We start from the raw sequence: 20,669 nt of genomic DNA, 5'->3' as shown, positions 1-20,669 counted from the left end.
ACTTCACATTCTGCATTAAATCTAAAAGGTACTTTGTTCCTCAGGTCCACGAAGTCTTCGTGTTTATGCAAGGCACTTGCTTTTTTTTGCATGTAGATCTTGTTTTATTTTGAAATATAACACACATACAGAAAAAGACACAAACCTAAGATACATAGCTTAATGCTTTAGCACAAAGCAAACACTCCTGGATCCAAGACCCAGAACCCCCAGGTCCTCCTGATGCCGACCCCAGTCACTGCTTGTCCCAGTCCTCTCCTCTGAAGGGTCCTCAGTTTACAGCACACTTTTATTTGTAAAAACATTTCCAATTCATATTAATGTCTCCTTGAATTTTAGTTTGAAAGATATGTACATAATTAGTGTTTCATGAACACTTGATGATATGAAGTTTAAAGCATAGCTTAGTTTAATATTCAAAACATAACTTTTGATGGCCAGTTACAAATAAGTTTAAAAGTCATTTTAATTTTTATTAAAAAAATCAAAGTTCACACATAAGGATATGCTGTTCTGATTTTTAAGCAACATTAAGTTTAAGCTTTTTTGAAGAAAGGATTGGCAAACTTGGCTACAAAGGACCATGGCTCTTCCTGGATCTTCTCAAATATAGAAGGAGAGTGAATTTTGTATCATTTTCTACTCCCCTAGGCATGGTAAGGCCTACTATGTACAGATCTACCTACTTGTATTAGCATGATACTACAAATATAACTTACAGTCAACAGACTTTATAAAGCATACTATTTCTTAACTCTTCCTTCTGAGGTTAATATATATTTTTTCCTACATCTAACACTCCTGTCAAAGTCTCCTAGGACAAAAGAATATTCCAACTGCTCCAAAATGGTTGGTGAATAAGTTCCCTTGTAAATAAACTATTCTGAGTAATCGATGAATACAATATTATACTATACATATGAGGGTACTTCAAAAAGTTCACGGAAAAATGGAAATAAAAGATAATATGAATCTTTCCATGAACCTTTTGAAGACCCCCTCATATATTCCCAAACACCACCTATTTTTTTATTTCTTTCAATTTATTTAGAGTTCCAGTCAAGATGACAGAATAGACGGTCCCCAGTGTCACTCTCTCCCATAAATCAACAAATTTACAACTTTAAAAATGTAACGTCAGCCAAGCTGTGGCCACTGGAGCTCAGGGGAGGAGGAGGAGAGACCTATGGAGTTCACAAAGGCCGGAGAAACCACGATGAGACAGAGAATAAACTGCTCTGAGTGTTTCAGGCTGTGGCCGCTTTAAGGCTGGAACTGCTGAGCGCATGGAGCAGGAGCCGGCAGAAGCTGCAGCTGTGCCCTTCAGATGGAGTTACTTGGAGGTGGCAGGTGAAAAGAGGGCCTCGGTGGCCCCCAAGACAGCGAGACCTCTACTAGGGTTCCCGTGGACCCACGCAGAAGCGAGGAGCCAGAACAGCTGAAAAAGGGGAGCCATTCAGAGGCCAGTGAGTGGGAAGTGTTCAGAGCACAGGCTGTGGGGGAGATGGGCCCACTGGGAGAACATTGGGACACAGCAAGGACAGTCGATCTGCCCCCCAATCAGCACAGGACCACTGAGAGAAGACTGGTAGGGAATGTAGAATTGCATGGGGTGCAGTTTGGTGAAAAAATTCAGGCTCAGATCAGAGTTTCTACATAACCCAGGTATACCCTGTGTCTGGAGAGCCTGAAGTACCTATAAGGTCAACCATTAACCCTGAGCTGCACAAAAAGCCTTCCCTAGGGAAACAGCAGCAAAACAGCAATTTAACTCAACCACACAGCTCAAGTACTGGTTCCCACAGGAAGTTCCCCCGTTTTAGAAGTAAGCAAAGGACAAAAACTTAGTTCTGGCCCAGACACACCACCAGCACCTTGAGGCCCGTCCCCACGCCCACAACCACTCACACTGCCAGTGCCCTGGGGTCCACCCAGGAAAACGAGGCTTAGAGCCGGGGACCGGACCCTACTCCCACATCCAGCCTTACCACCAGGACCTCAGGTCCCTGCCCAGGGACGCGAGGCATGAAGCCAGAGACTGGACCCCCTTCCCACAATCAGGCACACTGTGCTAGCACCTTGGGGCCTGCTCCGGGACTTAAGGCATGGAGAAGGGGACCAGACACCCCCACCCACAACCAGGCACACTGCCAGCACCTTGGGGCCCTACCCAAGGGCCCAGGGCTGGAGTCAGGGACTGGACCCCCCACCCCTTTCCATAACCAGGCATACCACCAGGGTCTTGGGGCCCTGCCCGGGGACCCAAGGTCTAGAGCCGGAGACTGGATCCACCTCCCACAACCAGGCACACTGCGCCAGCACCTTGGGGCCCCCCCGGGGTCCCGAGGCATGAAGCCGGGGTCCTGAGTCATGGAGCCAGAGACTGGACACTTCCCACAACCAGGCACACTACACCAGCACCTTGGGGCCCTCCTGGGGTACCGAGGCATGGAGCCAGAGACCGGACACTCCCCACAACTAGGCATACTGCCAGCACAAAGGAGAATGCCAAAAACATCACCTCCATGTTGGTGGCCCACCACAGCCACCACAAAAACAATGGCTGCTGCAAAAGCAGCTAGATGCCACAACCACAACGCAGATTGTCCACCAGCCAATGGAGTGCATTGACACAAGGAGAGTCACCAACAGAGATAAAGAAAAGAAGAGGATATCTCTCTCCACAAAGCCCATTTCAGAGTGACAGAAGCAGCATCTGTTCTATGATAATATTGGGGGACCTGATCACACCTCTCAGCATTGGACACATCATCTAGGCAACAAATGAACAGAGTAACCATTATTCTTTCAGAAGGAGAGAAGAAATCTAGGGTAATTAGAGGGGGGAGGCGGGAGGGAGAGCTGGATGGTGAGAGATTGGACAAGAGACATAAAGAATAATTATGATTTGTAACAATATAAACGCTAGTAATATTGATTTGATCAACATATCTCAATGTTGAACCCCCAAAATTTGCATAATCAATTTTGATTAAAAAATAAATTAAATAAAATCTTTAAAAAAAAAAATTATTATTTTTTTTTTAACATTCAAAGATGTTGTTGTGGAGCAGTGGGAGTGGCAGGTGGAATGGGAGTAGGGAAATGGAGGTGGAGGTCAGGGGACACAGCTGGCCTGACTGCAGGGGGCATGGTGTGTGGCTGAGGCCCGTGGGCTCCCCCAACTCTGGCTCGGGAGCCTGGGGGGTTTCTGGTGGTGGCTCAGTCATAGCTGGGATGGATGTGAATGTAGATAGCTGGGCTGGATGTGAATGTTGGGGTGACATGGCTGGGGCCCTTGGCCCCACCCCACCCTGGCTCATGGGCCTGTGGGGCTTCCAGTGGCAGGTCAGTTATCGCTGGGCAGACTTTGGCTCCTTTTTTCAGTTGTCTGTGGTCCCTCACTCCTACGTGGGTCCACGGGAACCCTGTCAATACTCTTGCTGGCCTGGGGTCTACCAAGCCCCCCTCTCCCCTGCAGTCTCCTAGCAACTTCACACAAAGGGCACAGCTGTGTTTTTGCCAGCTCTTGCTCTAAGTGCTCACCACGGCCAGCCTTGAAATGGCCGGGGCTTGAAATGGTCAGAGCAGTCCCTTCTTTTTCTCATTGCAGCTTCTCTCACCTTGATGAACTCCAGAGGTCTCTTCTCCTCTTCCACTGAGCTCTAGCAGCCCCAGCTTGGCTGTCATTGCTTTTTTAACAGTTGTAAATTGACTGATTGTGGGAGAGTGATACTGGGGACGGTCTATTCTACCATCTTGATTCTCTTTCCACTACCTTCTTTAAACTTCGATGATTTGGGAAACATTTCAGGATGTTGTGGTGCCTTCAGGATACCATTAAGGGCCTCAATAATATAGTGGTGGTTCTCAGAGTGACCCAGGGACCCCTGGGGATCGCAGCGATCCTTTCAGGGTATCTAAGATATCAAAACTATTTTCAGGGTCGGCCCCGTGGCGCACTCGGGAGAGTGAGGCGCTTGGGAGCACAGCGATGCTCCCGCCGCGGGTTCGGATCCTATATAGGGATGGCCGGTGCGCTCACTGGCTGAGCGCGGTGCGGGCGACACCAAGCCAAGGGTTGCAATCCCCTTACCAGTCACAAAAAAAAAATAAAATAAAATAAACAAAAAAACCCCTATTTTCGTAATATATCGATAGATGCTATTTGCCTTTTTCATTGTGTTGACATCTGCACTGCTGGTCAGCAAAAGCAATGGAGGGTAAAACTGCTGACCCCTTAGCTTGACTTCAAGGCAGTGATATCAAACTTGCCTAGTAGCCATTGTATTCTTCACTCCCATGTATGTCTGTTAAAATAAAGTCTTTGATGAGGCAGTAATACTCATATATACTAATTTTAGTACATCTCCACCCTGGAGCGTGTCCTTTTAATATTCTGTGTGATAAGATGGGAACTATGCATAAAGCACTCCTACAGCCTACCATGTTGTCTTGAAAAGCTAGCTGCTTTGTTCATGGAACACCACTTATATCTGAAAGGATGACTGACAATTAATCCATGGTTATTTAGATTTGGGTATTTAGCAGAAATTTTCATGAAAATAAGTAAGTCTGTCCCTTTAAGAAAGACAACAGAAGTATTTTGTTGTCAATGATAATATTCAAGCTTCTGAGCAAAATTTAGAAGTTTGGATAACTGTATTCACCCACCCCCATGAGCTTGACAACTTCCCAATACTTAAAGAATTTCCATATTAATAAGTATAATTTTTTAGATATTGAATAGTGAATTGTGTCAACATTTGTAAGGTCTGCATATCTCAGCGAACCAGTATTTTCCAAATGATCGATGTATAGAGTCTAAAAAGGCAATTAAGAAACTCCTCCTTCTTCCAATTACATGTGTATCAGGTCACATTTTCATTATATACTTCAACCAAAACAATATCACAAGAGACTGAATGCAGAAGCAGATATGAGAATTTACTTGTCTATTAAGTCAAAGAGCCATTAAAGAGATTTGCAAACATGACAAACAACCTGTTCTTCTTGCAAAATAACTGCGTTTTAAAAAAATATATAGCTAGTTTTTTTTTTTCCTTTTTGTCTTTTTTACTGACCGGTAACAGGATCGCAACCCTCGGTGTCGCGCCCGTACTGGGGACCGGCAACGGAATCGCAACCCTCGGTGTCGCGCCCGCACTGCGCTCAGCCAGTGAGCGGGAACCGGTCTCCACATGGGATCCGAACCCTCGGCGGGAGCACCGCCGCGCTCCCACACGGCGCACTCTCCTGTGCGCCACCGGGCCAGCCCATATAGCTAGTTTTTACCTTTTATGTTACCTATGTTAAATAGAACAGGTTTATTATTAAGATCTCTCAGTTTTAATTTCTTTTTTTTTTTTCCCTGACCAGTAAGGGGATTGCAACCCTCAGCATGGTGCGGTCTGCACCACGCTCAGCCAGTGCACACACTGGCCATCCCTACATAGGATCTGAACCCGCGGCCTCAGCGCTACCAGTGCCACACTCTCCCGAGTGAGCCACGGGGCCGGCCCTCTCAGTTTTAATTTCTAATGTGACAAAATATTGATAGATGTAACCCACCTAAATCAGAAACCTCTTTGAGATTCTTAATAATTTTAAGACTAAAGGAGTCCTGACACCAAATATTTTGAGAACCACTGCTCTACAGCATTACAGAGAATAGGTTGGTTCCTAGAACAAACCAGTTTATGTACACATTTATTACTTCAAGATTACCTATTGAGTGAAAACCATGCATACTATTGTGCTAAGTATGAATACAACTAGTCATGGGTCTGGCATTCATGGAGCTTATAATTTTATTAGAAAGTATCCAGAAAGATAATTTAAATGACTGAGCTAACATTTTGCTGCTTAATAAAAATAAATTATGTATTAGTATTTACCTCATCTACATATTCTCAGAATTTCTGGTAGCTTTATTACAAACCTTCATGAGCTTAATGTTTAATGTCTACAAATAGGAACCTTCGACTCAGTGTGGCTCACCTTGACCTAAGTCCCAGTTTCTTTGCCTCTAAAATAATTACTAGACTGTTCTGACTTCTTCAGTAACTTGTCCTTCAGCCAAATTTAAGGATAGCCAATAGTTTTCTTTCACATTTGCACTGATAATGTTATACAATTCTTTCTTCGAAATAGCATGAAGTGTGAATACTTACACTGTTTCTGAAGACTTGGAATTCTAGAGTTCTCAAATCTATCTTTGCCACCTTACTCAAGTTAAACCTAAAATTAAAAAATGTACATATATTTCTTCATAAACAGCATCATAATTAAAAGGTTCATAGAGCAATTATCAAGTTTGTACTTGATTTGCAAGTTATCTTTTGGCAGATTTTGAGATCAATATTTACCAGGTTAATAGTTTTCAAAAAATTAAAGGCTACAACTTGTAATTAATACTTTGTTTTCTATTTTAAACTAAAATATTTGAAAGGTTTCACCTGCTTTCTTAACAAATTTTTTTGGGGGGAGACCCACATTACTTTTTCAAGCTTTAAATTGAAAGTTTTTCTAGATGTTTAACATAACAGCAACCTTTCTCCTCAGAACCGTCTCTCAACTTTAATTATAGATCCCATATCTCTCAGTCAAACCTATTACTGTATGAGCTACAATAAAGTTTTAAATTTGTATAATAATAATTCAATACTATATATAAACATTTTGATTACCTAAAGTAATGCTTACCTTGATACTAACTTATCTACAAAGACTGAAGGGTTGGAATACAAGGCCAGAGGAACAAACTGAATATAGACAGGAACATCTGCAGGATTTTCTAAAGTAATCTCTTCTTCCTTAAACAAAGTAATAAAGCATTAAATGAAAGATTTCTACAGTTAAAAGTAGGAGTAGATACTTTAAACTCTATTACGTATTTCCAAAAACTGACCTCACTTTGAATACTTACTGAAGAGCAGTTGGTATTAGTAAGTGCAAATTTCAAGTGTCGGGGTGAGCTAAGGATGGAAGGCCAGGAGAGCTCAGCAGTGATTTTTGACACTATATTTTTTTGAAGGTCTGTATTTACTTCAAATACAGCATTCAATCTAGAAAAATAATTTGTAAGGCACAGTTTCAAAACGAAATACTTGAGTTTTCTGAATACAAGAAATTCTATTAGGCTTAGGTACTTGACAAATTTTATTCTGGCCCTGAGAAACCACAGGGCCATTCACTCTAATATTTTACTATGCTTTTAATGCTATATGAAGATGTTTCTATTTTGGCACAAACAGCTACCAAAATATCACTGATCATATGTATTGTTTTTGTACTGAATATGTAAAGGATGGCAAATCTTAGGAATAGTATTAATGCAATCCTGTTAGTTTTCAAAAGCCTTTTTAAAGTATAAATTCAGTAAGAAAAGCTGGACTATATTAGATAATGTATTTAGAAAAGGCAGGAACATATACAGATAACACATGATGTTATGGGGATCTTAAAGGACCTCACATCCCTAGGGAAAAGATCTAGACACCAATATCAGGGTGCTAAGACTATTTTCAGGAGAACTGATGAGAAGGCAGTGCATTGCTTGGCATATGGTTCCTCTACCTTGATATGAAAAACAAAACAAAATCCTCACATGCAGTATAGGTGTCAGTTGCAGAGGTAAAACATTTGAGGGTTTTTTGCAGATATCTGTGAAGCTTTCAGCAATATTCAGGACCTCATTTGAGTGTTTGTAAGCCAGTTGTTTAGAACTTAGGACACATCCCCCAAGGAAACAATATAAATGGAGCTAAGGTCCCTGGGACCAAACACTAAAGCCTATTTTAACCCTTAACACTACTGAATTATGGTATTCTAATATTGGTAAGAGTACAGGTTTTATAAGACTAGTAGGAGAAATTCTCTGTAACACCCGCACTGACAAGGTAACAATGCAAACGCAGGAGCAGGGAGAATGCACATTCACTGTACAGCCAGGACATGGTGGCACAAGGCAGACAGGAGCCCAGGTCTCGGGGGGGGAGGGTAGAGAGGAAGGCAGGTGTCTTGGTGGGCAGGAGGTGATGAGGTTCTCTGGCAGCTGAGCCCAGAGCAGCACTATAAGGTATTTTTTCATAACTGGACATTAATGTTTGGAGGTTGTCTGCACTTTACAATGTCCACTGTGGAAATATAGGGTATTTTTATATTTCCCTATACATATAAAACTCTTCTTTAAGAGAGTTTTAATTAGTGTTCTCTTAGCAAGTCCCATTAGAAGAAGCCTCTGTACTCATTTTAACCATTTTAAAGTAAAGATTTAACTTTCTCTTGCCTTAAGAGAACTTTTCACAGCAGATAGTTCAGAAAAACCCTCATATTCCATCATTAATGGTTTGAGAGTTTTATAGTAGTCAAATTGGAATATCTTGATACTGACAAATATATTTCAAATTAGCCCATTGAGAAGAGCAGTTTTCATCAGTTGCCATATTATTGTTATTCTTCTAAAGTACGTAAAAAGACTAAATTTGTATTCTACCAAATGTATACTGTACATCTTTGCTTCTGAATCCAGGTGCAGTACTGATTTGTTATTAATACATTTTCTACCTGCCAAGGACACATTAAGGTGCCCATCTGAACCGGGCCCTGTGTGTCCCCCAACAGCTCAGTACTTGGAAAGGGAGGAGGTAGTGCTTTTCACAATGAGCAAATACACACTGAGTTCCTCCTGTGGATGTAAACCTAGAAAATGTTTTCCTTGCCTTTTACAGAGGTCTGTGGTAAGTGAAATCTTTCTTATGTAAATGGCCATCAAAAGTGAATACTTTAGTCATTCTACATCCTATTTAAAGACAACTTCAAACAGTTTCTTTGATTTTAACAAAGTATCCAAAGCACTGGAGAGGAGAATAATGGTACTTTGTATACTTTTGAGCAATATACAATTAAAATAGCAATTTAAGATGTCTTACTAATGACTTTCTAAACATTAGGCATATTTCCTTAGCTACAAAGAAGTAAAATAACCTAATATAAGAACAACATCTAGAAAGTAATATCAACTGAGACATTCCAAACTTGTAAAGAGAGCTAAAATACTTAAAGAAAGCAAAAGCACTCACTCACCTATGACCTGAATTTTCCTTTATTCCCGTCCACCCTTTGAACAGGCTTTGGTGCAAATCCCAGTCAGCATCCCACATATCCTCCTGCATGGCTATACCAGGCTGCACTTTGGGTTCCACTAAAACAAGGAAACATATATTATGACATACTCAGCCCTGCCTCTATTCCCACTTCTCAATTAGTAGCAAGAGACAGGGATGGACTTTAAAAGTAGCAGCCTTTTTTTAAAGAATATTTTCAGGGGATTGAAGTCGTGAGAGAGAACAGCAAGATAACTTACATTTGGATAGAAAAGGCAAGCCAACATAGCAATGATCCCCACACTGCAGTCCAGGATCAAAATAAATGTTTGCAATCTATAAAGAGGCACAGGAGACCCATGAGTCCCAAACCCACAGAAGGTCACAATAAAATATTAATGAATGGGAATTCTCAAATATAACATTTTCAAACCTTTGATTTTTTTCCTGGCTCCAAGTCTTCCTTATTGCCTCGTAACCGTCTATAGTAAAATCGCACATCTTCTGACAAAGATCTTATTTGTTGTATCTTTACCTTCTGTGAGAAGGAATTCATAATATTTAAACTTTGATGAACTATCTTCCCCTGAAGAAAGGAAGCAAACAAACAAATTTGCATGTGCTCAGATTTTGTTAAGATCACTCACTCTAGAGCTGGCAAGCATATTTCTAGGAAACCAAAGCCCAAAAGATATTAGAATTTTCATCAGTTGATAATCTCTAAATTAAGAGCCACCCCCACCCCCAAAAAACCCCACACACAAAAACAACAACAAACACTTTGTTGTTGTTGTTATGGCATGTTATAGAAAAATCAGAATGACAAATTTTTGCAATCTTGTGAAAATGAATTAAAGTAAAAATATTCACAGTTAAAATATTGAAGATGCCAACAAAGGCATAAACCGAGTTAGCTCTACAGAAATGGGACGGTCACTTTCAGTTTGTTAAGTAAGGCTTGTTTACACCAAGGCAAGGCTGCCCCGGAACAACTGTATTCAAAAACCTAAAGCCAAACAAAACAAAAGAAAATCAGATTTTTTTTCCTTAGAATAAAGTCTTATTTATTTATTTATTTTTAAATTTTTTTTCCTTTTTGTCTTTTTTCATGACCGGTAACGGGATCGCAACCCTCGGTGTCGCGCCCGCACCGCGCTCAGCCAGTGAGCAGACCGGTCTCTATATGGGATCCGAACCCTCGGTGGGAGCGCCGCCGCGCTCCCAAGCACAGCACTCAACCAAGTGCGCCACCGGGCTGGCCCTATTTATTTTGTCTTTTTCGTGACTGGTAAGGGGATCGCAACCCTTGGTGCGGTGTCGCCTGCAACATCCCCAGCCAGTGAGCGCACCAGCCATCCCTATGTAGGATCCGAACCCGCGGTGGGAGCATCGCTGCGCTCCCAGCTCCGCACTCTCCCAAGTGCGCCACGGGGTCAGCCCTAAAGTCTTATGAAAAAAAAAAAAAATCACTTGTGGCATCAAAGAGAAATTAGACATCCTTAAAAAGTATACATCATCAAGTATCTTAGTAAACAGCATACAACTTAAATTATTAAATAACCAATGACTGCTCTTACCAGCTGCAAACTTCTCCATATGATAAGCTACCAAATTTTAAATAAAAAATTAAATGATCTAAATAATCTTCAATAAGAACCATATTATAATCTTCTTTTTTTGACTGAATATAGAATTTTATCTTTTTGTACACTTGATTGCGATCCATTTGAAGAAGCTCTAAAATGATTAAACCCATTTTTCTAATATTTGGTATTAATATTACATACAGGATTAAAAGAATGCACAGGAAAAAGAGGTATGTGTGTGGGGGTGATGCTGAGACCAATACTCCGTTTACAGCTGATTGAGAATAAAACACACGAGAAAGACACAGGCGGGGAGGCTGCTGCTGTGATGGAGAACATCAGAGCGGGGCTGGACAGTGCTGCCTTCCAGGCAGTCCGCGGGACTTCGTGTACCTGTCGTAACTCCTTCCCTTGTGCCCTGTCTCTCAGGGGTGTGGTGGGGGTTCAAAAGTGGTAACAGATACAAAAGTTCCTTTTGTAATTCTATTCAAGTATTAAGTATTAAACTACAAGTTATTTGAAATTATTTTGAGGTCATTTATTTGGAGGTAATTAATTTATTCTGAGGCACCGTTTCCATTGGTCACTTCTAGTACTGTATTCTCCACCTGCTAGAGATTTTACAGAACTGGGTAATATAAAGTTAATACATCATTCCAAGCACGTGGCAGGTCCTTTAAGCCATCAGCAAATATCTGAAAACTTCCTCTGAAGCACTTCAAAACCAACACCTTGTTTTATACAGACGCCTTCTTATTTACTCCATCCATGGCCTTTTCACTGTGTCATCTGCGTCTTTAGGGAACTGTTCACTTCTAGGATTTATGCAGAAATTGAGGCAATCACTGATTGAGAAGGTAACTGAAGGAAGGAACAAGGTTCTTACGGACAAATAAAGTCAAGAGTTCGGTACAGTCAGTACAAAGTGGAATGAAAGGAAGACGAATATTTAATTAAGACTCAACATAAATGTGTTGACCTATTAATTGAAAACTTATATTTTTAAGGAGATGCGTTTTGAATTTAGGCTTTCTTGTATACAACCTTTAGATTTTGCAGTGTCTTGTTTCTCCTAACCCAGCATGCCTCCTGTCACAGGATAAGAGAGCTTCTGCATTTGCCCCAGTATGTGCAGAACTGACTACCATCATCCTGCAAAAGACGGCACCTCCTGCTGGTTCTCCCCTTTCTTTTCTCCTTGTTCTCCAGCTTCAAACTCTAAGTCGTATTTTTGACTCCTCTAGGTACCCCCACTTGCTTTGATTTGTATGACCTCGTCAGGATATTCAAGCACAGTTCAAATGATTAATCTGAAACTTCTCTGGCCTATGTTCCCTGTCATCATTCTGTTCCTTCATCCATCCATTATCTACTACGTGCCTGCTATTGGGGATAAATAATCTCTCACCCCTTTCCCAATGGATCTCAGGGTCTCACAGGGGAGACCAACCTATAAGAAAATATTTACAGCACAATATGAGGTTTGGCACAAGAAAGGTAATTTCAAAGTGTTCTAGGATCACACATGAAACAACCGGTACCGATTGTCTAGAAGAGTCAAGAAACCTTTAGAGAAGAGATGACAATGGAATTGGACCTTGAAAGATGTGAGGGAGTTTTTTGAAGGGAGAAGAGGGGAAAGGGCATTCAAGGCAGAGAAACAGCAAAGGCTTAAAGGTATAAAAAGCTTTACTGTCTCTGCCACAGCTTCAAGCGTCTCTCCTCACTTTTCACGTGGACCCTGGTCAGTCTCGGGGCTGGCCTCCCGACACCCTCCCTAGTGTCCTGTACTTTCTCCTGCCAGAGAGCCAGTCTTTAAAGCCTGGCTCTGGACTGGCTCTGATGCTATCAAGCCTCTGCTCAAAAACTTTGGATTCCCATGGATTTAAATGTGTTTAATTTTTTCAGGCTAACACCCAAACACACCATACCAACTTCTCTCCATTCTTGCCAAACCGGACAACTCACTACTGTCTGAACCTACTTCAGACTTCACTGCCTCTTTGTCTTTGTTAAGGTGGTTCCCTGGCCCTGAATGCAAGTTCTTGCCAGAAGAAATTCTAAGCCAGCTCATAAGGCACCTTCATCAATGAGATGTGCATCTCCTTCACACCACTTTATTTCTACCCCTCTTAGGGCAATTTCTAAACTCTCTTCACATCAATGACCCATGGGTCCATTTCCCATTCTAGACAGAAAACTTTTTGTGGGAAGGGACTGTAACTCTTTATATCTTCTAAAGAACTTGGTACAATGTCTTACTTTATAATGAATGACTAATAAAAAATAATTGACTTTACTATTGAATTCTAGGAACACAGAAGTAAAGGAAAGGAGAAAAATTAGAAAAAAAAAAAAAAAAAAAAAGTACAAATTAACTGTCTTACTGGAAAGGAAGGTGGAAGAACCATATGCTTAGGGAAGCAGGTCAGTGAACCCACTGCAATCACAGCCTTCACAGGAATCGTTAGGATCTGTGGAGTGAAGAAGCAGACCATAATGAAATAAGTGTTTAAGTCTTATACTGATATTGACACTATTGCATTATTTTTTGAAGTTAAAAAAAACCTCATCTTGGGACTTACATTGGTAACTCAAAATCAATATTAAAACTACCCACTGATGCTGTTTAATCTGTCCAATGTACTCCATCAAATATAATGAAATACAATAAATCTCTATGTAGTTCTCAGTAATTCAATGAAAACATAATAAACAAGACTAAACAAGGGGGAAGAAATAGAGACAGAGTTTTCAAAATACAAGTATTCTGAAGATCATTAACTTAAAAAGGAAAGTCAAATTGTACTCCTAAAACAATGTATGAAAAATCTAGCACTTTCTAGAGTTACATGGCTCTCTATTTTTTGTATATAGAAATAAACATCAACCTAATTTTAAAAAATGAGCTGAATGCTATAGAGTTAGAATCCCAGCTCATATTCCATTAGTAACTCAGAAAGATACTTCTTTAGGATATTTTCTCTTAATTCTTATTTTTATCCATATTAACAAAAATTTGCCTTAATTCTGAAATGTATTTATTTCTACCATGAGTGATAAACATGAATTCCTCATTTTTGGAGTTAATCTGACATACTCCCAACAAATCATTTGTTATCAAATGGCCAACTCTTTTTATTCTGCAATTAGATTTCTTTCATGTGGGATTTATGTGTTCTGAAAACACCTAGGAGGACAAGGGTAGCAGCTTGTTGAATTTATCAGTGCTTGACTTCCCAAAGAGCTTTAGAGCTTTAGGTTTGGCAGAAATATATCCATTCAAAATCTTACTGAATGCAACATAACCCCCACAACGAGTCTTTAAAAAGCTCAATGATTTTCTTTCTTCCCTTTACTCAGAATGACTCATGTAAGTATACACGTGAGAACTCAAATTAGGCATGATTTCCTGATTTTATTCCTCCTTTTTGGAAATGTTACACAGGAGGATATTTATTATTGCAGAAAGAATCAGGTATCTAACTCAGGAAATTCAATTAGGCTCTGTGTAATGCTATAACCATCTGTAAGCAGGTTTCTAATTGAGCATTTCTAAATGTGCTAAAGGCATTTTCCTGAAGTTGATTTTTTAGTCAGGAGGTTTGGGTTTCATAAAAAAACCATGAGCTAATGAACACCAATCTTCTGTAAACTATTCTCAAAAGCTCAGTTTTCAAGGCATGAAACTAGTAAACTGTAACTTTATGAGTAAACTTAATTTTCTGTTTCTATTAAAAAAAAAAAAAGGGACTGAATTATTCAGAGAAACCCCATTGACATAAATCCCTATATGTCCTTACCTCATAGTCTGTTGTGATCTGTATGGCTCCATCATGAATCCCTTCTAGTTTTTTTGCAGTAAGTTTGACTCTGAACACTGCAAAATAGCCTGAAGCTAATATTACCTGTATGTAGTAGAAATGACATCATCCATTAGCCTTACTAGATGAAGTTTCCTATTAAAATGGAAATGAAGGCTATAGTGATAAATCGACTTCCTATTCCTAACATATACCAGTATGACTCTGAATTACTGTATGAGCATGGACAAATATCTCAAAATAATGGCTATCCCTTGATCTTCATCTATTACACTTATTCCAGGGGCCCCCAAGAAAGCTGGCTCCAGAAACAGCAGTCAGACTTGCAGCTGCCTGGCTGGCGAAGGGCACTGTCCTCTTGCTAGTGTAGCTCCTCATTCACCACCCATGGGCCTCTATGGCCAAAGCAGGTGAGGGCTGGCATGGAGGGACAGAGCCTTCCACCATCCTTCAGTCCCAGTGGGGCACAAGTGCATACACAGTTGGTTCTGCTTCAAGTTCTGAATGTAACTCTGCAACATTAACAGTCAGGTCTTCAGAGCAGCTGAGACTGGGTTATGTGAAAATATCAAACCTATGGCATTCCAATCTCTGCGCCTAAGGACATTTGCTTTTCCTTTAGTAAAACTGCCCCAAGAAGTTCTATCCTTATCTGCAGATGAGATATGTTATGTTCTTTTCACAGAAGGTGATGCTACTACTTTCTCAGTAGGTATAAACTCCGAGTTCCCTTTGTAGTAGTGGTGATGGCTGAGACTGATACATTGTTTTCTCTTGGTCAGGGCTCTCTCTAATTGGGGGGCAACCAACTGTATATGTTTATAAGACAGAGTAAAAGTACGTGGGCAGATTCACACAGGGATCAAATAATATTTGCCTCACTGAACTCTTTTCTAATCAGTTCAGAAAACTGGCCAGAAATATACTGTATAATGAAAAATACTTTCTACCAATGTTCAGGTCTATCTCTTTTTTCCCAGTAAACTAAAATGAATACAGGGTTAGTTAAGGACCCATGGTGATTTCTCCTGTAAAGACACTTGTATTCCAAAAGGTTTAAATTTAAAATTGGCTTGTTACAGAACTTTTTATGACAAGGTAGAACTTAACCCTTTGGGTTTCAGTGCCCCCATGATAAAAGGAGAGGGTTGAAATACATTACCTATAAGGCCCTTTCAATATCAAATAACCATTCATAGTGGATTAGATTATGTCCGCCCAAAACTCACGGAAGCTTGAATTGTGTCCCCCAAGTTTCATGTATTAGAAACTTGGCCCCCACTGCTAGAGGGGTGGGAAATTCTATTATGGTAATTGAAAGGTAGAGCCTTAAAGAGGTGATTAGATTGCAGGACCATGCCATAGTGAATGGATTAATAATGGTGGTCGGGGCATGGTTCTGAGGGCTTTAAAAAGAGTGAATGAGAAGCTCTTTCTCTCTGCTTCCACTATCTTGCACTGTGAGACCCCTGGGTCACTGTCACCACCACCAGATGGACTTAAGACTTCCCAGCCTCAGGGACTGTAAACAATAAATTTCATTTTCTTACAAATTACCCAGTTCCATGTATTTTGTTATAAGCAAGAGAAATGGACTAAAACACCATTGCTATTATAAATAACATAAAAATATTAGCTGAGGTATGCAGCACAGCAACGGTCTTTTATTTGTGGTTTAGACATCCTTCTTAGTTTAAGGAAAAAATAAGAAAGTTTACTTACTGATGACTGGTCTGATAATGAGGATTTTTCCAACTCTGGAAGGCTTGAAATTATTGTAGACCTATTGCCTCTTTCTGTAGCTACAAGTTCTATTGATAAACCATCTCCTATGATATGCCAACTTTTTATAGCCAACTTAAAAAAGAGAAAGATATAAAAGTGATTATACCAACACAACCATAAAACCCTAAATGTGATTTAGAATCAAAAGATTTTTTTTTACCTCAATTGGATTGCTGTTTATAATTGCAAATAAAATATTACTTGCTTCTGTAGCACTGAGTACCCCAAAATCTATGAAACGTTCCTCTATTTTGGGGGGCAATACAAAGTACTAGAAAGATATAAAAGAACCAGATTAAACATAAAATCATATTTATGTAACAGAACGTTATCAAGAGAAAGTAACTATATTGAGATTACTCGTTTCTATATTTCATGTATATATACATATATACACACGTATATAAAATATACTGAGAACTTCGTACAATCAAAATCTTTTGAGTAATCAGAAATGAAAACAGCCATTTTTTCTCCTCTGGAGGCACATACAAGAAGCAAGAAGCTAAAGTACTAGGAGAGGTTAAGAGGAGCACCAGGGGATGAGGCAAAAAGTCTATAGTTTCAGTAAGCATCATGAGTGACTGCAAATAAACAACTGTTTAAACAAAATAACCGAAGGAGTGGGATAATACTGAAGATCCCTCCCCTTGAGAATTCTAATTGATGCTGCCTTTCTAGAGGACTATATTTCTATACGTTCTACCTTTCTTTTTATCATCCTTAATAGTGTCACCTCTTATCTAAGCTTCTTCCATTGATCACAGGACAGCTTTGTTTGGATTTTTTTCTGGTTTATTCTCTGTACTAGGAAGACCTTTATTCTTTCCTTCTGTATTGTATTTAGCTTATTCTTCAAACAGTGTGTCTTTACCCCCTTCTTTTCTTCTTTATTAGCTGGTTCTCTTCTTTGTCCTGATATTTCCCGGTTTTGGTCATTTCTTTCCTACATAGTTCCCCTCTTCACTTTCCTTGTACTATTTTTTTCTGCCTATTATTTTTCTTCCATGGAGCTCTTTTTTTTAGAATTCCCACCATTACAACAGTTTAAAAGTAAAACCAAGAGAAAGCAGAATGTGAAAAAAAGTCGGGGGCAGCCTGTAACTAGAGGAGTCAACTGTGTCACCAGGGGAGATGGCTTCTGGCAAGGGTGAAAACCAGTCACCTTGAAAGTACTGAATAGGAAGGAATTAGATCAACTTGTGGAACACAGATAAAGGCAAAATGTAAGAGTATGTGACACAATTGCCTAATAATACCTAAAAATACAAAAGATGGGTGGGGAGTTTAAATATTAAAGGTAGGCAACATACTTACATCTAAAAAGCCTGTATATACCCGTACAGGTAAATGAAACTTGGAAGCATTGGTAATAAGTAAAATGTTGTTATCTATGTGCATGGATGACGTGGCTGGGACAAAAAACAGAGTAAAAATGTATCCTGATTCATTAGGAAGAATTAAGACTGGTTTGCTGAAGTTGTGAACCTAGGAAATAATGGGAGAGAAAAAAAACAAACTACGTCAGCATCATTTAATCGGTAGTCCAAGAAAATTAAAAGTATGAGGGCTTCTGGACATACTTTAAACATTGTTTTGGCTTCTTCTGGTAGCAACACATCATGAATGAGGATTGCAAAACTGAAAGTGTTAGTAAGGAAAATTGGCCTTTCCACAGGATCAGCAGGACTGTCCCGGATGTGAAACAATGTTGCAGCATGATCAAATCCCAAATAACTATTTGAAAACAAAACAAAACAAAATAAATCATTTTTATTTCCACGTGTTAATTTAAAATCCAAGTTCTTCTGTTGTAATAACTCACATTTAGCATTAAGAACTGTATGAGAGAATTAGAACTAATATTTGTGACTAACCATATGACTTAAAACAATAATTTTAATATTTGTGATTAACCATATGATTTAAAAAATTTAGCTTGCAAAGTATTGAAATGAAATATAAAGAAGTATTCTCTAATGAATTATATGTAATCAAACACCTAGAATATTTATCATTGGATTGCAACCAGCTTTGTTAAAATGAATATCTACCAAGTTGGATATTAAACTATTACTGGTTAAAGTATAATTAGAAAATGAACTATGTATGGTACTGCCCATTAATAAAAAGTTATAATTCTAGAAGTGCTTATGAGTTTATAAAGGAATATAAATGATTTTGTTTCAAGTGACAAAATAATAACAAGCCACAATCACTTACAAGTTACAAAAGCAATGACAGAAAAAAATGGTTCAAATGATTTAAATATTATTTAAAAAATCATCGACTCATTTTTGAATCATTAAGTCTTCATTTAATCCACTTCGTATCATCCCACTTACCTTTTTCTTCTAAGAAAGTAAAAAATAAATAAAATACAGGAGGTTTTCCCCTTTATACTTGAGGTTGTTCTTTTCAACAATAACTCCATAGAGTTTATATGTACACTTGGTTACTATTTTTGCTAAGGTCATTGAGTACGAAAACAGAATTTATTGGGTAGCAAAAGTTACAAAGCTTATTTTAAAAAGAAACTCACCCATCTAAAACTTCTGCTTGATATGGTATTTCAAGTTTAGAATAACTCTTTTCCTTTGCTTTAACAGTTATTTTCCCAGAAAACTGAGATGGTTTTTTTGCCTTTGATGCTGAAAGGAAGCGTAAAAAAATAATCCGTCATTTTTTACTACAAAAGAGTATGAGTGACTTTATGTAGACTGACAAAAATCTTAAAAATAAAGTTGAGCTTTTGAATTGGCAAATACGATGCTTTTACATTTTAAATCAAATAACACATTTTTCATGCAAAAAAAGGAAAATGTTTTATTTTTCCTGTAATGAGATAAACAGACAATGAATTAGCAAGTGACCACAATTCAGGAAGAAAAACACTGTATCTAAGCTACTGCTCTATAGCCATAGGCGTTGGCTTTATTTACAGACAGGTTTCTCAACCTTGGCACTATTAACATTTTAGGCTAGATTATTCTTTATTATTTGTTGTGTGGGGCCGTCCAGTGCATTGTAGGATGTTTAGCAGCATCCTGGTCCTCTACTTGCTGAACGTCAGTAATATCCCTGCAGTTGTGACAACCAAAAATGTCTACAGACATTGCCAAATATCCCCTGGGAGGCAAAAATCCCCCCCCCCCCAACACACACACACTGGTTCACAGCTGTACAGAGAAAGAAATAACATGCCTTGTATGGCCAGAGTCTTGCTATAAAATACCAAGAAAGTAGCATGATGCAAGAAAGTTGAGCATTATGAGCTCTGACTTCTCACATTAGCCAGCTCATGGTATAAGAGGAGCCAATCTGCTCCTGCCATCTTACTATATTGTCCTCACAGATCAAGTAAAACCTTTAGATTTTGTAGCAGTTTTAAATAATTCTATCTGGAATTATAGAAATTGATTCAGAAAAACCCCCCCCCCCCAACACACACACACTGGTTCACAGCTGTACAGAGAAAGAAATAACATGCCTTGTATGGCCAGAGTCTTGCTATAAAATACCAAGAAAGTAGCATGATGCAAGAAAGTTGAGCATTATGAGCTCTGACTTCTCACATTAGCCAGCTCATGGTATAAGAGGAGCCAATCTGCTCCTGCCATCTTACTATATTGTCCTCACAGATCAAGTAAAACCTTTAGATTTTGTAGCAGTTTTAAATAATTCTATCTGGAATTATAGAAATTGATTCAGTTGGATCCAATCTGGGTACACATTAGTTCCTCTCATAGCAAATCCTCTTTAATGTACTTCAGGAACACTTAGAAGAATTTATATGTGAGTTTGGCAAATGTGTGTTACCCAACTTTAGCACAAAGAACAAAGAAATGGTATGACATCTGGTAGCTGACTATGCACAAATGGTGACTTTAGATTTCCAAATTCCCACTAAGCCTCTTATTTCTTTCTGCTTGCTAGTTAACTATTTCTGGATGCTTTTAATTTTTCACTATTTGTTCTGATGTAAGGCTGGTTACAAGGGGCATAATTTAGGCATTTCATGGCATCACATAATGTTATATTTCAGCAAAGAAGTGATCAAAAATCTCAAAAAAATTCAATTAAATATCATAAAGAATAGTGACTTTTGATGAGAAAGATGCTTACTTGATTAGCAAACACTGCAGAATTAATATACATATATGTATATATATATATATATATAAAAGATGCATCCTGAAAATATTAAAAGTTAAATAAAACACACTTCCTGACTGATTTTCACAGCAACCTTGAGAGGCATTTTGTATTGGGACCGAGGGTGATGGTGGGTGAGGTGGAAGGTGAAGGGGTTTTCCCCAAGATATTAAAAGCCACTTTAAAGAAATATAGCATTTGTTCTAAAAGAT

The 20,669-nt window shown here is 39.0% G+C and overlaps 1 protein-coding gene across 1 annotated transcript in view; it reads right to left on the bottom strand.

Annotated features, from left to right (window-relative positions):
* Positions 1 to 20,669, bottom strand: part of TMEM131 (transmembrane protein 131) — a gene marked incomplete at its 5' end in the record, with an annotated part of 147,794 nt that overhangs the window by 48,556 nt on the left and 78,569 nt on the right. The window contains 13 exons of the mRNA XM_008586239.1: positions 6,174 to 6,240; positions 6,706 to 6,815; positions 6,929 to 7,067; positions 9,088 to 9,205; positions 9,368 to 9,443; positions 9,541 to 9,693; positions 13,081 to 13,167; positions 14,497 to 14,601; positions 16,240 to 16,374; positions 16,463 to 16,573; positions 17,620 to 17,790; positions 17,886 to 18,039; positions 18,845 to 18,953. Coding sequence (XP_008584461.1) covers positions 6,174 to 6,240; positions 6,706 to 6,815; positions 6,929 to 7,067; positions 9,088 to 9,205; positions 9,368 to 9,443; positions 9,541 to 9,693; positions 13,081 to 13,167; positions 14,497 to 14,601; positions 16,240 to 16,374; positions 16,463 to 16,573; positions 17,620 to 17,790; positions 17,886 to 18,039; positions 18,845 to 18,953 — 1,535 coding nt within the window. The remainder of the gene's footprint in view (positions 1 to 6,173; positions 6,241 to 6,705; positions 6,816 to 6,928; positions 7,068 to 9,087; positions 9,206 to 9,367; positions 9,444 to 9,540; positions 9,694 to 13,080; positions 13,168 to 14,496; positions 14,602 to 16,239; positions 16,375 to 16,462; positions 16,574 to 17,619; positions 17,791 to 17,885; positions 18,040 to 18,844; positions 18,954 to 20,669) is intronic.

The sequence above is a fragment of the Galeopterus variegatus genome, unplaced genomic scaffold, assembly GCF_000696425.1.
Source record: "Galeopterus variegatus unplaced genomic scaffold, G_variegatus-3.0.2 Scaffold3896, whole genome shotgun sequence".
Classification (NCBI taxonomy): Eukaryota; Metazoa; Chordata; class Mammalia; order Dermoptera; family Cynocephalidae; genus Galeopterus; species Galeopterus variegatus.
The sequence above is the reverse complement of the archived record's forward strand: the minus strand, read 5'-3'. Positions and strand labels throughout refer to the sequence as shown.